Source organism: Triticum aestivum, chromosome 2D (genome assembly GCF_018294505.1).
Source record: "Triticum aestivum cultivar Chinese Spring chromosome 2D, IWGSC CS RefSeq v2.1, whole genome shotgun sequence".
NCBI lineage: Eukaryota > Viridiplantae > Streptophyta > Magnoliopsida > Poales > Poaceae > Triticum > Triticum aestivum.
The window spans coordinates 444206228-444223724 of record NC_057799.1 but is presented as its reverse complement, the minus strand read 5'-3'; the positions used below and the strand labels follow the sequence as shown (position 1 = coordinate 444223724).

Below are 17497 nucleotides of genomic sequence, written 5' to 3'. Positions count from 1 at the left end.
TGAGCTTAAGGAGCTGCTCATAAAACTCATTATAAGGTTAACGAGCTAAAATCAATGATTAACTTTGTTCATTAGGTAGCGAGCTAAGAGTTTAAAAAGATGAGCTATCAAGCACTCATTAAGCTCGCGAGCTACGAGCTTTTGGTCAAGCCCTAGAGGCAGACATACAGTGAACGACTGTAGCGTGTCTACGTATCGTCGGCTTTGTGCCAAGATCCGAGCAACAACAGGGAAGCCAAAATGAATAACTGACAATAGTAATGGTAATTGTAGGGGCAGAAATAATCAACATACACATATATAGCACAAAAATAGGCAAGAGTAAAGCGATTATAAGGTTAGAAGAAAAATGATATAACCTACTGTAACATACAGAAACCTAAATTATTGCATCGCACGGGCGAACGTCCGGTAACTCAAAGGCGGGCTAAATAAAGAACCCAGTCGGCTGAAAAATTGAACAGAAATCACAGCTGGAGCTCGGACATTCAGAGAGTTCAAATGCGAGCGAATTGAAATCACTTGTCTGAAAAGTAGCATTGCAGTAATTGTATCGAATGGATTAAGAGGGTGCTTGGATACGTTTTAGTCCCATGACTAAAAGTAGTGGGACTAAAACTTTCTAGCCTTATCCATGCTTGAATCCAAATACTAAAGAGACTAAAATCAAGTTAATGAGCATTTATTATCCTCCAAACCCTCCAATCTAGAACTCGTCTATGTTAAAGGAGATGAGTTAAATGAGAAGAGTGAAGGCTAATCCACATTTTAGCAGGGGTATCCCTGACTACAATTTTTTAGTCTCAAAACTAGTTTTAGCCTCTCTTTAGTCAGGGGTGCTTAAAACTTTAGCCTCTTAAAGAGACTGTTTTTAGTCAGACTAAAATAAGTCTCTTGGATCTAAGCACCCTCTAAAAAAGTTGTATCTGCTGTACTGTCCGAAAGATAGACCGAAGGAAAGGAACTACTCCTTCTAGAATCACTGCATTTATAGCCCTAAAAAAAGAATCACTGCATTTTTTTTTCTGAGGGGTTCTGGAATCACTTCTGGGGCAACAAACTGGGCGCAGGGAGGAGCCCGCAACCGCGGTCCAAAGACGGAGCCCACAAAATCCTTTCATTTGTCGCTGGTAAACTGGCCCCACACCCAACAACAACACACGCGAGAGAAGACCGTGGTCCGTCGACGAACGAAGGGATTAAAAAACTCTTCCCGTTTCAAAACACTCGCTTCCCGGAAGAAAATCCCGCACGCGAGTGCTTCGTCGCCAAGGGAAGGGAAGGCAGAGGGAGCCTGTTGCCCGCCGCATATAACCAACGCAACGCACGCAGAGGCAGAGGAGCCAAACCTGGAATCGAATCGGGGGAGTACCAAAATCAAACCGCAACCAATCCCCACCCCACCCTTCCTTCCTTCCCTCACTCGCCCAGGCGCAGGCGCAGGGCACCGAACCCACTCGCACCCCGCCGCCCAATCCGAGGCGGCGCCGTCCTCGTGCGCGCTCTCGCGGTGGCCATGACGGCGCAGGCGCTCGCGCCGCCGCCGCCGGAGCCGCGCCAGCTCAGCCTGGCCGACCTCCGGGCCGTCTCCGTGCTCGGCCGCGGCGCCAAGGGCGTCGTCTTCCACGTCGTGCCCGAGGGCGCCGCCGCGGATGGAGGGGGCGACGTCGCCATGGCGCTCAAGGCGGTCTCGCGGGAGGCCGCGCGCCACAAGAAGAGCGGCGGGAGCGGCGGCGCCGCCGCGGACGGCCACCGGAGGATCTGGTTCGAGCGCGACGTGCTCCTGGCCCTGCGCCACCCGCTTCTCCCCGCCCTCCGCGGCGTCCTCGCCACCGACGCCGTCGTCGGCTTCGCCATCGACCGCTGCGGAGGCGGCGACCTCAACTCCCTCCGACGCCGCCAGACCGAGAAGATGTTCTCCGACTCCGTCATACGGTACGCCCCCCGCTCTCCCTGACCGATTAACCCATCAACCAAACGCCCTTACGCCCACGCACCGCCGTCGAACAAATCGGTGGCCAAGATTTGATCCGTGAGCTCACCCATTCGTTGCCAATTCGCAGGTTCTACGCGGCGGAGCTGGTGCTGGCACTCGAGTACCTGCACAGCATCGGCATCGTCTACCGGGACCTCAAGCCGGAGAACGTCCTGATACAGGACACCGGCCACATCATGCTCGTCGACTTCGACCTCTCCACGAGGCTCCCGGTTCTGCCGCCGGAGACGGACGCCCCCAAACCGGCGCCCGTCCCTACCTCGCCGTCCCCGAACACCGGGAAGCCCAAGAAGCCGGCCATGTGCTTCCGGTTTCGCTCGGGCGGCACCACAAAGCCTGCCGTGTCAGCGGACTCGCCGTCGCCGCCGTCCACCTCCCGGACGGCCTCCTCGTCGTCCACCTCCTCGACGGCCACCACCGCCTCCTCCACGGTCTCCGGCGCGCGCACGCCGGCCAAGTCGAACTCGTTCGTGGGCACGGAGGACTACGTGGCGCCGGAGATCATCGCCGGGAGCGGGCACGACTTCATCGTGGACTGGTGGGGCCTGGGCGTGGTGCTCTACGAGATGCTCTACGGGCGCACGCCGTTCCGGGGGCAGAACCGCAAGGAGACCTTCTACCGCGTGCTCACCAAGCAGCCGGAGCTGGTGGGCGAGAAGACGCCGCTGCGCGACCTCATCGCCCGCCTCCTGGAGAAGGACCCGGCGAAGCGCATCGGCGCGCGCGGCATCAAGGCGCACCCCTTCTTCCACGGCGTCGACTGGGACCGCATCCTCCGCGTGGCGCGCCCGCCATACATCCCCGCGCTGCCCCAGGACGAGGACGGCGGCGAGGTGCTCGACGTCGAGAAGGTCGTCCACGAGACGTTCGCGGCCAGCGACGTCGAGAACGCCGCGGCGGCGGGGGACGAGAAGAAGCCTTCGCCGGAGACGGAGACGGGCGGGGGCGACGACGGTGAGCGGAGGATGATGGATCCGTCGAAAGATGGCGATTTCTCCGTGTTTTTCTGAGGTTTTTTTTTAGATTTTAGCACTTTGTCCTTGCCAGAAAAATGGGCTTGGCCAGGTTTATTTTGTTAATACGATATTCTCTTTTCTTTTCTTTGGGAACTCGTAGCACAGTACAGTACAGTACTACTACTCCTATATGGTGGGATTTGGTGGAGGGATGAGTACATAATTAAGGAGGTAATCGTGTGTTTAGCGGAGTAGAGTACGTTTTTGCTTCGCTTCTTTTTTGGTGGATACATTGCTTTGGCCCGTACATACGAGGATTGTTGAGGCGATCGAGTACATAATGAATAATCAGCAGTTAATATTAGGCAGATGAGGTGCAAATTGGTCTTGATGTTTGTTTTTCCATTTGGTGCCCAGTGACTTTTGGTAAGCATTGAATTAGAATGGAAATTCTAGGCATCAACTTCCTAAAAATAACTATTCCGTTCTGTTCTTGCGGGTGCCATAAACCAAACCCGGACGCTATTATCTTAGTTTCTGAAAAATGCGCGGAGGCGTGGTGTCCGCACAGTGAAGTTCAGTGGTGGCCACTGGCCAACCACTGCTGGTACTTGCTACGCAGAGGTATCTTTTCATCGGCTTCAATTACTAGGGTTAACGTACAGAAATGCAGCATGAAATTTGTAATCTGCCAGCCAACGAGTCGCGAGCGGGAGTAAATGGAACACAGGGGCTAGCCTGGCTGGCTCCCTTTACTTGCCCACTGGTGCAGTGAGCAGGAGCAGGTACGCCATTGCCAGTGCGGCCGCGGCAGCACGAGCGCACTGTGGAACACGCACGCGACGCGAGGGTAGCTAGCCCGCCCCTCGTGCCGGACGGTATCGAGTAGATCGATCGGCGCCTTGGTCCCGAGGTCACCAACTATTCCTCATCCTCGCCACGGAGGGGAAAAGGAAAGGAATATGCCATTGCCAGCCAGCTCTGTGCTTGTGCACCATTCACCCCTCACCACCGAACCCACGAGGCCATGACGTGCAGTCACTCGCTGTGCCTTGTGCGTGCGTGCATGCGACATGATCATGTGGACCGAGGAAGGAAAAGCCATATGACGATGATGAATGCCAGTTGTGGCACATGCTTGTGTACGCACCCTTGGTGCTACGTTCCATTCACCGCCGGTTATTCCCCGAGGAAATGCTCGTATTTATGCAAGGAATCTGCACAAGAGTAGTGGACGGCGCCATCGTTCCTTCCTCCACTAGGTGTCCTCCAATCTTTGCTTGCTTGATTCCTCATCGCGTCTACATTCTGTAAACTTAGTGGTCTTGCTTTGCATCTCTCGTTATCTCACAGACAAATGGATGAATCTACTAATCTTCTTGTTTTTTCTGGAAAATGGAGGTCCGAGCCTCCCAACCTTTTGCAAACCACTATATTGGTTGCTCGAGCAGATAATACGTTTCTAGCAACTAGAATAATAGTGTAGTACGGGCTCAGGGTGAAATCCTAGGTCTGCCTGAGTTGGTTATGCTTGGCAATGACGACGTTGTTTTGCGTCGTTACCTTGTTGAAGGCATTGCTTGGATTCTCTTTGACTGATTCTTCAGGGTGAAAACCAAAATTCTGACCTTGTTGATGGGAACGTGTGAACGTTGCTGGTGTTGCCGTTGAAGAACTTTGTCGTCCACGCGGTGTCATGAAATAGTTGGTGTGGATATGGTCATTTGTATAGTTTGTCAATTACGGATTTGATCGCTTTCGGACTTTTTCTTTTTTCTCCCCTATACATAGCTTCAATCTTATATCAGTTTGCTAGTTGTTGGTTGTGTCATGTGTGCATCCTAATCATGCAGAGTTCGGACGTGTGATCATAGTATTTCTATCCTTTTGATGCTTCATTTTAAGACAATAAAGTCCATCCTTTATAAAAAAAAAGTGTAGACAAGTAGCAAGCTACCTCTTTCTGCTGGACGCGTGCATCTTCAAAATTTTCTTCTCTTTTCTTGAAACAACAAGCTCCCCTCGTCGACTTACATTAAAGGAAGAAACCACCAGCCGTGCAAGTTTGAAAGAGAAAATTGGCTATTTGCCACTTTCGATATGGGGCTTCGCACAAATGCCACTGTCAAGATTGACTTCGTAAAAATGCCACCCGGCTCATGTGTACTTTGATTAACATGCCATTCCAGTCTTTTTACAGATTTCCCTTTTTCTTTTCCTATTTACAGGCACCGGAAAAGACTAAACTGCCCCTGTTGTTATCTACACGTACTTGGCATCTAATCAGCACACTTGAAACAGACGAGAGCGTGCAGCCCGACGAGACTAACGTGCATGCCGTATCCACGTCTTGCGTCGACCTCTGGATGCCGCCCCCATCTCCTCGACGCCGCGTGACACTGATCTTCTCGCCGCCGCCGATTTCGTCGATACTGCGTGCCGCGATCCCCTCGGCGATGCTTTCATTGTATCTGTGATTGTATTTGTGGAAGGCAAACGCACACTCTCCTCTGACTGCAATTCCTTTTTCCTATCTTTACATACACAAGCAGGTATACATACACTGTAATCAGATACATGTAATTGCCAAATTGCAATGCAAGATTCAAGTAAAGGATTAGAGCAAACGTCACTTACAGGTTGCTTGCATCCCGTCTTCAGAACATGTACATGCATCCATCCCCTCCAGCCGGTGCTGGCATCACGCCACTGGAGCTGCTGTTCAACGCTGCCGTCGTATGTCTTCTTGGCTCTCGGGACAAGCTACGCCAACGCGCGAAGGGGAGGGTGAGCTGCGCTGGCATGGGCCAGCACCGGCAGCGAGCTGTGGTGGCTCGCGCAGGCACCCGCGAGGCTGCGCCGTTATGTGCAGACGCGCACGAGCACCGGCGGCGAGCTGCAGTGTCTCGTGCAGGCATCGGCAAGGCGACGGCGAGCTGCGCCGGCACGGTAGGCGTGGGCGAGTACCTGCGGCGACCTGCGGATGCGCACACGGGCGTGGTCAAGGCGACCTGCGATGGCGCGTGCAGGTGTGGCGAGCAACGGCGTCGACCTGTGGTTGCTCGGCCAAGCATCAGCGACATGACGAGCTAGCCAGCCCACAAACGCATCGGATAAGGTTGAAAGGTCCAAGGGCACTTTGGTCCTTTCAGGTGCCAGAAAATGGAAAAGAAAAAGGAAAGCAATGAGAAAAGGAAAAAATGGCATGTTAATCAAAGTACACATGAGCTGGGTGGCATTTTTACGAAGTCAATCTTGACAGTGGCATTTGTGCGAAGCCCCATATTGAAAGTGGCAAATAGCCAATTTTCTCAGTTTGAAATGCAGCGCAGAATTCTCCTCCGATATCAGAAACAACTTGGAAAGCAAGACGAGCCACGACAGAGTAAAACAAATCCCGTCCTGCTTTGACGGCGACCTGTCAGTTCACCACCGGCGCTCTGCTGTGTCTTTACCAAGCTCGATTCCCCCGGCATGTTTCTACGAACCGCCGTGCTAGTACGAATCTACCAACTCCAAACGGACCGTGAACCCGGAGCATCTTGGATTTGTCTCTTCCGGGCTCCCATACGTACTATCAGAGCCGCTCGTCGTGTACGCACTCGGGCCCCGCTAAGGACGAACAGCGACCGGAGAGTCGGAGACTCGTGTCCGATATGTGTCGCCAGCGATGGCAGCTGCAGGGTCCAACAAGACGGTGATGCCGCCATGCCATTGCCACACGGTGACAAACTGACAAAGTTTTCTTGTCTCTGTGCATGGCGGTTATATAGAGAAAAAGAGTTGAGCGGCGCCGCTCGCCCGTGCCGTGCCGGTCGACGCCGTGGTGCGCGCGCGCGTGCAGCAGCGGCGTGCGGCGCCCTTTTGTCGTGCCGCTTTGTCCCGCGATCGATCCCTTGGCGTTTGCTGGGCGCTCAAAGTTGATCGCCGCCTTAGATTTCCGTGCCTTGTGTCGACCCATCGTCCGTACGAGATTATGCTTGGCCTAGTAGATAGCCACCAACGCCGTGAGTAGGCGAACGAAAAGCGATCATGCTAGAATCTACTCCTAAGTAGAATATTATTGTAAGTAGGAGCGGGGTACGTGTAAATGTGTCTGCGATTTGAATTGAAAAAAGTCTAAAACAAACCCTGAACTCATGGAGAAAAGCTAAATGGAATCCTGAACTCCTAATCCCTGAAATCAGCACACTCAACTCATTAATCCCGGTCTAAATTAAACCCTGAGACCATTCCAAACAAACTGGCCGGGATTTCATTTTTTTGGAGAAACAGAGAGAGTTGGCGCTTTGGTCCGATCAAGTTGGGCCGGCCCAATGCGCTAGATCGAGCACTTTATCAGTTGAGAGAGGAGGAGTCCAGCCCATCCACCGTAGGAGTCGAGGAGCCGCCCCCTGTCTTCCTCTCTGCTCTGGCGATGGTAATGGCGACAGGCGGCTGATCTGCTCCAGCAGCGACGACCTGGCCAGCGCGCTGTTGTGCACAACGGGTTAAGGTATGTCCCCGAAGACCTCCTCCTATGGCGCCGCATTTTGACCTCTCTGAACATGGATGAGTTAGGGTTTTAGGGTGAAAAGGATCATCTTTTAAGTGGGAAAAAGTAGGTTCTGCTGTTTAGATTAGTTTCTGATTTTAGTTCGTACTAGCACAAGGTAGTGATTTGTGTGTTCTTTTTTCTTCTTTTTTCAGTTACAACATGGACCCAACAGAGATACTAAATGTTAGGTTTCATTTTGGAGGGGATTTCATCCGAATTGGTCGACAATTGGACTATGTTCGGGGTGATGAGTGGGTGTCAGAGATTGAGAGAGACAAGCTCTCTTTGCAGGAGGTCAAAGGGTTTTTGAAAGATCATATGGAACTGAAGGAATCAATGAAATTCTACTTTCATATTCCTGGGACTGAATTGGTTGATGGTTTGGTGTTCTTGGATGATGACAGTAAATGTCTAAAGATGGGGGATTATATTTGTGTTGGTGCTGTTGCACATATTTATGTTGAGTACCATGGGGAACAGGACAGTGCAGACAACAACAGTTGCAGTGATTTTGAGGATGAACTTGTGCAGTTAAGTGATGCTCCACCTGCCATTGTCACTGCTGAAGCTACTGACAGTGAAGAGGAAGTGCAAGTTGTTGAGAATGTCACTGCTGAAGCTATTGACAGTGAAGAAGTGCAAGTTGTTCAGAATATCATGGTTCCTGATGACACAGGGGTCATCTCCCAAATCATTGTCAGTCCAGTGAAGCAGAGAAGGGGAAGAACTAATGTAGTTGATAGTGAGCTAGTTGAAGATGAATTTGCAGCGTCACAAATTTGCAATCCAAGTCAAGCTGGTCCTGCTACTTCACAACATATGCCAGCTACTTCACAACATGTGGCTGGTACTTCACAAGCACTTGCTGCTCCTCCACAAACAAATCCAGATGTTGACAGTGAAGGTTCAGATGATGACACTGACACTGAATATATGCCACACAGTGAGGACAATGGTGAAGATTCAGAAGTGGTAGAGGTTAGAAGGATGAGAGAAACAAAAGGCTGGATTGGAAGAGATGCAAGTGAAGCAGTTCCAATAAATTTGATTGCAAATATGGAGGAGCAGCTAGAAGGAGAGGAGAATGAGTGGAACTTTGATTCATCTGATGAGGATTACTCCTATGGTGAGGATTCTGATGGAGAGCCAGAGAGGATGAAGAGCCAGTTTCCTAGATTCAACAATGACAGTGAAATTCCAAACTTTGAGTTGTCAATGGTCTTCAGAAGTAAGAACCAGCTAGTCAAAGCTTTGAAGAGATATGGGCTAGTGACAAAAAGAAGCATTGTGTTCCAAAAGTCAGAGATAAATAGAGTTAGAGCCAAGTGTGGATGGCATGGATGCCCTTGGATGATATATGCAGCAAAAACCAGCAGGACAAGCAGATTCGAAGTCATCACATATAATGATGAACATCACTGTGCCCAAAACAGAGAGAATAGGCTAGTGACTGCAAAGGTTATTGCACAAAGGTATGAGCACTTCATTCTTGCAGATCCAATGTGGAAGATAGAGAGTATGAAAGCAACAGTATTGCAAGATATGTTTGCAGATGTGTCCACCTCAAAGTGCAAGCATGCAAAGAAGCTTGTGATGGATAAATTGCTAGATGGCATGAAGAATGAATATACCAGAGTGTTTGATTACCAGCTTGAGCTTCTTAGAAGTAATCCTGGAAGTACAGTGGCAGTTTGTTTGGATCCAACTGACAAGATCAACAATATATTTCAGAGCTTTTATGTTTGCTTTAATGCATTGAAGCTAGGATTCAAAGCTGGCTGCAGAAAAGTGATAGGATTAGATGGTTGTTTCTTTAAAGGGGCTGTGAAGGGGGAGCTGTTGTGTGCTATAGCTAGGGATGCAAATAATCAAATGTATCCACTGGCTTGGGCAGTAGTTGAGCAGGAAACAAATGAGACATGGAAATGGTTCATTGGTTTGCTCATTAAAGATTTGAACATTAACAACAATGGAGATGGCTGGGTGTTCATATCTGACCAGCAAAAGGGTATTCTCAATGCCATGAATGACTATCTTCCAAAAGCAGAGCACAGGATGTGTGCTAGGCACATCTATGCCAACTGGAGGAAGAAACACATGGCACATGAGTGGCAGAAGAAATTCTGGGCTGTTGCCAAAGCAGCAAACATCCAAGATTTCAATTATTATAAAGCCAAGCTTGCACAAGAAACACCAGAGGGTGCAAAAGATATCATGAGAACAGAACCAGTGCACTGGGCAAGGGCATATTTTGCAGTTGGTTCCAACTGTGAGTCAGTGGATAACAACTTGTGTGAATCATTCAATCATGCAATTGTGGATGCAAGGTTTTATCCAATAATTTCATTCTAGAGAAAATAAGGAAGAAAATATTTGCTAGAATTCAAGAACAGAGGGCCAAAGGTGTGAAATTTCATGGAAAAATATGCCCTAGCATATTCAAAAAGTTGAAAGCCAGCATAGCAAGAACACAGTTCATGGAGGTCCTTTGGAATGGCAAAGATGGGTTTGAAGTGAGACTGGTAACTGGGAGAAGAAGGCAATACACTGTAAGTCTTGAAAAAAGAACTTATTCTTGTGGTTATTTCCAACTTTCAGGTCTTCCTTGTTCTCATGCCATAACAACAATATACAAGTGTGGGAAACAAGTGGAAGATTACATTGATCCTTGCTATAGCATTGACACATTTATGAGCATTGCTTGGAATCTGTGGAAGGTGAGGAGATGTGGCCTATTTCTGAAAAACCTAGGCCAGAAGCTCCTGATTATGTTAAAGTTAGAATGCCAGGCAGGCCCAAGAAAAATGCTAGGAGGAGGGAAGACCATGAGAAACCAGTTGGCAAAAAAAGAGCAAACATGGCACTGTTATTGTTTGTTCAATGTGTGGCACTGCAGGCCACAACAAGTCTGGTTGCAAGAAGAATCCAGAGAAGGGCAAGAAAAAATGCACATCTTGTGAAGGCAGCCAAGAAAATAAAAAGCACTGAGGTAATTTAACTTGCCTTCAAATAATTTTAGATGAGTTTAGTACCTGTCAATTAATACATGAATCTACTGCAGGCTGGTACTACACAAGCTGGAAGTGCACCTACTTCTCAACCAGCAGCAAGATCAGCCCCAACTTGTGGAACTGCTGGAACTGCTTCAAAGTTTAAACCTCCCAGGAAAACAACTCCAACTGCACAAGCAGGAACATCTGCTGGCAACAAAAGGAGGAAGAGAGCTGCAGCATCTTCATTACCAAGCTATAAGTACTGTTGGGAAACGTAGCAGAAATTCAAAATTTTCTACGTATCACCAAGATCAATCTATGGAGTAATCTAGCAACGAGGGGAAGGGGAGTGCATCTACATACCCTTGTATATCGCGATGCGGAAGCGTTGCAAGAACGCGGATGAGGGAGTCGTACTCGTAGCGATTCAGATCGCGGTTGATTCCGATCTAAGCGCCGAACCACGGCGCCTCCGCGTTCAACACACGTGCAGCCCGGTGACGTCTCCCACGCCTTGATCCAGAAAGGAGAGAGGGAGAGGTTGGGGAAGACTCCATCCAGCAGTAGCACGACGGCGTGGTGGTGATGGAGGAGCGTGGCAATCCCGCAGGGCTTCGCGAAGCACCGCGAGAGAGGAGGAGGAGGGAGAGGGGTAGGGCTGCACCGAAAGAGAGACGTTCTCATGTGTCTTGGGCAGCCCAAACCTCAACTATATATAGGGGGGAGGGGGCTGCGCCCCCCTCTAGGGTTCCCACCCCAAGAGGAGGCGGCCAGCCCTAGATCCCATCCAAGGGGGGCGGCCAAGGGGAGGAGAGGGGGGACGCCCCACTAGATGGGCCCTAAGGCCCATCTGGACCTAGGGTTTGCCCCCTCCCACTCTCCCATGCACCTTGGGCCTTGGTGGGGGGGGGGGCGCACCAGCACACCTGGGGCTGGTCCCGTCCCACACTTGGCCCACGCAGCCTTCTGGGGCTGGTGGCCCCACTTGGTGGACCCCCCGGGACCCTCCCGGTGGTCCCGGTACATTACCGATAACACCCGAAACTTTTCCGGTGACCAAAACAGGACTTCCCATATATAAATCTTTACCTCCGGACCATTCCGGAACTCCTCGTGACATCCGAGATCTCATCCGGGACTCCGAACAACATTCGGTAACCACGTACATACTTTCCCTATAACCCTAGCGTCATCGAAACTTAAGTGTGTAGACCCTACGGGTTCGGGAACCATGCAGACATGACCGAGACGTTCTCCGGTCAATAACCAACAGCAGGATCTGGATACCCATGTTGGCTCCCACATGTTCCACGATGATCTCATCGGATGAACCACGATGTCGGGGATTCAATCAATCCCGTATACAATTCCCTTTGTCTATCGATATGTTACTTGCCCGAGATTCGATCGTCGGTATCCCTATACCTTGTTCAATCTCGTTACCGGCAAGTCTCTTTACTCGTTCCGTAACTCACATCATCCCGTGATCAACTCCTTGGTCACATTGTGCACATTATGATGATGTCCTACCGAGTGGGCCCAGAGATACCTCTCCGTTTACACGGAGTGACAAATCCCAGTCTCGATTCGTGCCAACCCAACAGACACTTTCGGAGATACCTGTAGTGCACCTTCATAGCCACCCAGTTACGTTGTGACGTTTGGTACACCCAAAGCATTCCTACGGTATCCGGGAGTTGCACAATCTCATGGTCTAAGGAACTGATACTTGACATTAGAAAAGCTCTGAGCAAACGAACTACACGATCTTGTGCTAGGCTTAGGATTGGGTCTCATCCATCACATCATTCTCCTAATGATGTGATCCCGTTATCAACGACATCCAATGTCCATGGTCAGGAAACCGTAACCATCTATTGATCAACGAGCTAGTCTCCTAGAGGCTTACTAGGGACATGGTGTTGTCTATGTATCCACACATGTATCTGAGTTTCCTATCAATACAATTCTAGCATGGATAATAAACGTTTATCATGAACAAGGAAATATAATAATAACCAATTCATTATTGCCTCTAGGGCATATTTCCAACAGTCTCCCACTTGCACTAGAGTCAATAATCTAGTTCACATCACCATGTGATTAACACTCACAGGTCACATCACCATGCGACCAACACCCAAGAGCTTACTAGAGTCAATAATCTAGTTCACATCACTATGTGATTAACACTCAATGAGTTCTGGTTTGATCATGTTATGCTTGTGAGAGAGGTTATTAGTCAATGGGTCTGAACCTTTCAGATCCGTGTGTGCTTTACGAATATCTATGTTATCTTGTGGATGCTACCACGCGCTATTTGGAGCCATTTCAAATAATTGCTCTACTATACGAATCCGGCTTACTACTCAGAGTCATCCGGATTAGTGCCAAAGTTCGCATCGACGTAACCCTTTACGACGAACTCCTTTTCACCTCCATAATCGAGAAAATTCCTTAGTCAACTAGATACTAAGGATAAGTTCGACCGCTGTCATGTGATCCATTCCCGGATCACTATTGTACCCCTTGACCAACTCATGGCAAGGCACACTTCATGTGCGGTACACAGCATAGCATACTGTAGAGCCTACGTCTAAAGCATAGGGGACGACCTTCGTCCTTTCTCTCTCTTCTGCTGTGGTCAGGTCTTGAGTCTTACTCAATACTCACACCTTGTAACACAGCCAAGAACTCCTTCTTTGCTGATCTATTTTGAACTCTTTCAAAATCATGTCAAGGTGTGAGTTCTTTGAAAGTATCATCGGGCGTCTTGATCTATCTCTGTAGATCTTGATGCTCATTATGTAAGCAGCTTTATCCAGATCTTCCTTTGAAAAACTCCTTTCAAACAACCCTTTATGCTTTCCAGAAATATTACATCATTTCGGATCAACAATATGTCATTCACATATACTTATCAGAAATGTTGTAGCGCTCCCACTCACTTTATTGTAAATACAAGTTTCTAACAAACTTTGTATCAACCCAAAAACTTTGATCACTCCATCAAAGCGTATATTCTGACTCCGAGATGCTTGCTCTAATCCATGGAAGGATCGCTGGAGCTAGCATACCTTTTAGCATCCTTAGGACAAAACCTTTCTGATTGTATCACATACAACCTTTCCTTACGAAAACTGGTAAGGAAACTTGTTTTGACATCCATCTGCCAGATTTCATAAATGCAGCTAATGCTAACATGATTTCGACGGACTTAAGCATCGCTACGGATGAGAAAATCTCATCGTAGTCAACTCCTTGAACTTGTGGAAATACTCTTTGCCACAAGTCGAGCTTCATAGACGGTAATATTACCGTCCACGTCCGTCTTCTTCTCAAAGATCCATTTATCTTGGATTTCATGGCTTCTAACCATTTGCCGGAATATGGGCCCACCATCGCTTCTCCATAGCTCGTAGGTTCATTGTTGTCTAGCAACATGACTTCCAAGACAGGATCACGCATTACTCTGAAGTAGTACGCATCCTCGTCCTCCTACGAGGTTTGGTAGTGACTTGATCTGAAGTTTCATGATCACTATCATAAGCTTCCACTTCAATTGGTGTAGGTGCTACAGGAACAACTTCCTATGCCCTGCTACACACTAGTTGAAGTGACGGTTCAATAACCTTATCAAGTCTCCACCATCCTCCCACTCAATTCTTTCGAGAGAAACTTTTCCTCGAGAAAGGACTCGTTTCTAGAAGCAATTACTTTTGCTTCCAGATCTGAAATAGGAGGTACACCCAACTGTTTTGGGTATTCTATGAAGATGCATATATCCGCTTTGGGTTCGAGCTTATCAGCCTGAAACTTTTCACATAAGCATCGCAGCCCCAAACTTTTAAGAAATGACAACTTAGGTTTCTCTAAACGGTGTCGTCTCAACGGAATTGCGTGGTGCCCCTTTGAAAGTGAATGTGGTTGTCTCTAAGGCCTAACCCATAAACGATAGTGGTAATTTGATAAGAGACATCATGGTATGCACCATATCCTATAGGGTGCAGTTATGATGTTCGGACACACCATCACACTGTGATGTTCCAGGCGGTATTAATTGTGAAACACTTTCCAAAATGTCTTAATTGTGTGCCAAACTTGTAACTCAGATACTCATCTCTATGATCATATCACAGACATTTTATCCTCTTGTCACGATGATCTTCAACTTCACTCTGAAATTACTTGAACCTTTCAATAATTCAGACTTGTGTTTCATCAAGTAAATACACTCAGCATCTACTCAAACCATCTGTGAAGTAAGAACATAACGATATCCACTGCATGCCTCAGCACTCATTGGACTGCATACATCAAAATGTATTACTTCCAATAAGTTGCTCTCTTGTTCCATCTTACTGAAAATGAGGCTTTTCAGTTATCTTGCCCATGTGGTATGATTTGCATGTCTCAAGTGATTCAAAATCAAGTGAGTCCAAACGATCCATCTGCATGGAGTTTCTTCATGCAAATATACCAATAGACATGGTTCGCATGTCTCAATCTTTTAAAAAACGAGTGAGTCCAAATATCCATCTACATGGAGCTTCTTCATGCGTTCTATACCAATATGACTCAAGTGGCAGTGCCACAAGTATGTGGTACTATCATTACTATCTTATATCTTTTGGCATGAACATGTGTATCACTACGATCGAGATTCATTTTAGGTGCAAGACCATTGAAGGTCTTATTCAAATAAACAGAGTAACTATTATTCTCCTTAAATGAATAACCGTATTGCGATAAACATAATCCAATCATGTTTGTGCTCAACGCAAACACCAATCTCGATGGTAGAGGGAGCATGCGATGCTTGATCACATCAACCTTGGAAACACTTCCAACACATATCGTCATCTCACCTTTAGCTAGTCTCCGTTTATTCCGCAGCTTTTATTTCGAGTTACTAACACTTAGCAACCGAACCGGTATCTAATACCCTGGTGCTGCTAGGAGTACTAGTAAAGTACAGATTCATATAATGTATATCCAATATTTCTGTCGACCTTGCCTGCCTTCTCATCTACAAAGTATCTAGGGTAGTACTGCTTCAGTGACCGTTCCTCTCATTACAGAAGCACTTAGTCTCGGGTTTGGGTTCAACCTTGGGATTTTTCACTAGAGCAGCAAATGATTTGCTGTTTCATGAAGTATCCCTTTTGCCCTTGCCCTTCTTAAACCAGTGGTTTTACTAACCATCAACAATTGATGCTCCTTCTTGATTTCTACTTTCGCAGTGTCAAACATCGCGAATAGCTCAAGGATCATCATAACTATCCCTGATATGTTATAGTTCATCACGAAGCTCTACTAGCTTGGTGGCAGTGACTATGGAGAACCATCACTATCTCATCTGGGAGATTAACTCCCACTCGATTCAAGCGATTGTGGTACTCAGACAATCTGAGCACATGCTCAACGATTGAGCTTTTCTCCCTTAGTTTGCAGGCTTAAGAAACTTGTCAGAGGACTCATACCTCTTGACGTGGGCACTAGTCTGAAATCCCAATTTCAGTCTTCGGAACATCTCATATGTTCTGCGACGTTTCAAAACCGTCTTTGGTGCCACAATTCTAAACCGTTAGCATTACGCACTGAACTATCACGTAGTTATCAAAACGTGTATGTCAGATGTTCCGCAACATCTACAGACGACGCTGAAGTTCAGCACACCGAGCGGTGCATTAAGGACATAAGCCTTCTGTGCAGCAATGAGGACAATCCTCAGTTTACGGACCCAGTCCGCATAATTGCTACTACCAACTTTCAACTAAATTTTCTCTAGGAACATATCTTAAACAGTAGAACTAAAGCGCAAGCTATGACATAATTTGCAAAGACCTTTTTGACTATGTTCATGATAATGAAGTTCATCTGATTATGAACTCCCACTCAGATAGACATCCCTCTAGCCATCTAAGTGATACATGATCCGAGTCAAACTAGGCCGTGTCCGATCATCACGTGAGACGGACTAGTCATCATCGGTGAACATCTCCATGTTGATCGTATCTACTACACGACTCATGTTCGACCTTTCGGTCTCTTGTGTTCCGAGGCCATGTCTGTACATGCTAGGCTCGTCAAGTCAACCTAAGTGTTTTTCATGTGTTCCGAGGCAATGTCTGTACATGCTAGGCTCGTCAACACCCGTTGTATTCGAACGTTAGAATCTATCACATCCGATCATCACGTGGTGCTTCGAAACAACGAACCTTCGCAACGGTGCACAGTTAGGGGGAACACGTCTCTTGAAATTTTTAGTGAGGGATCATCTTATTTATGCTACCGTCGTTCTAAGCAAATAAGATGCAAAAACATGATAAACATCACATGCAATCAAATAGTGACATGATATGGCCAATATCATCATGCTCCTTTGATCTCCATCTTCGGGGCACCATGATCATCTTCGTCACCGGCATGACACCATGATCTCCATCATTGTGTCTTCATGAAGTTGTCACGCCAACGATTACTTCTACTTCTATGGCTAACGCGCTTAGCAATAAAGTAAAGTAATTTACATGGCGTTATTCAATGACATGCAGGTCATACAAAAATAAAGACAACTCCTATGGCTCCTGCCGGTTGTCATACTCATCGACATGCAAGTCGTGATCCCTATTACAAGAATATGATCAATCTCATACATCACATATATCATTCATCATATCTTCTGGCCATATCACATCACATAGCACATGCTGCAAAAACAAGTTAGACGTCCTCTAATTGTTGTTGCAAGTTTTTACGTGGCTTGTATAGGTTTCTAGCAAGAACGTTTCTTACCTACGTAAAACCACAACGTGATATGCCAATTTCTATTTACCCTTCATAAGGACCCTTTTCATCGAATCCGTTCCGACTAAAGTGGGAGAGACAGACACCCGCTAGCCACCTTATGCAACTAGTGCATGTCAGTCGGTGGAACCTGTCTCACGTAAGCGTACGTGTAAGGTCGGTCCGGGCCGCTTCATCCCACAATGCCGCCGAAACAAGATAAGAC

At 47.6% G+C, this 17497-nt stretch overlaps 1 protein-coding gene across 1 annotated transcript; it reads left to right on the top strand.

The window, feature by feature from the left end:
* Positions 1 to 1223: 1223 nt before the first annotated feature.
* On the top strand, positions 1224 to 3316 carry LOC123053725 (serine/threonine-protein kinase OXI1). Its single transcript, XM_044477257.1, has 2 exons — positions 1224 to 1935; positions 2064 to 3316. Exons 1-2 carry the CDS (start codon positions 1517 to 1519, stop codon positions 3004 to 3006), a joined length of 1362 nt encoding a protein of 453 aa, XP_044333192.1. The 5' UTR covers positions 1224 to 1516; the 3' UTR covers positions 3007 to 3316.
* The last annotated feature ends 14181 nt before the right edge of the window (positions 3317 to 17497 follow it).

Excerpts from the sequence above, each read along its gene's own strand:
- LOC123053725 (XM_044477257.1), top strand. The coding sequence starts at position 1,517 with ATGACGGCGCAGGCGCTCGCGCCGCCGCCGCCGGAGCCGCGCCAGCTC. Across the intron at positions 1,936-2,063 it reads TTCTCCGACTCCGTCATACG|GTTCTACGCGGCGGAGCTGG; the intron begins GTACGCCCCCCG and ends GCCAATTCGCAG.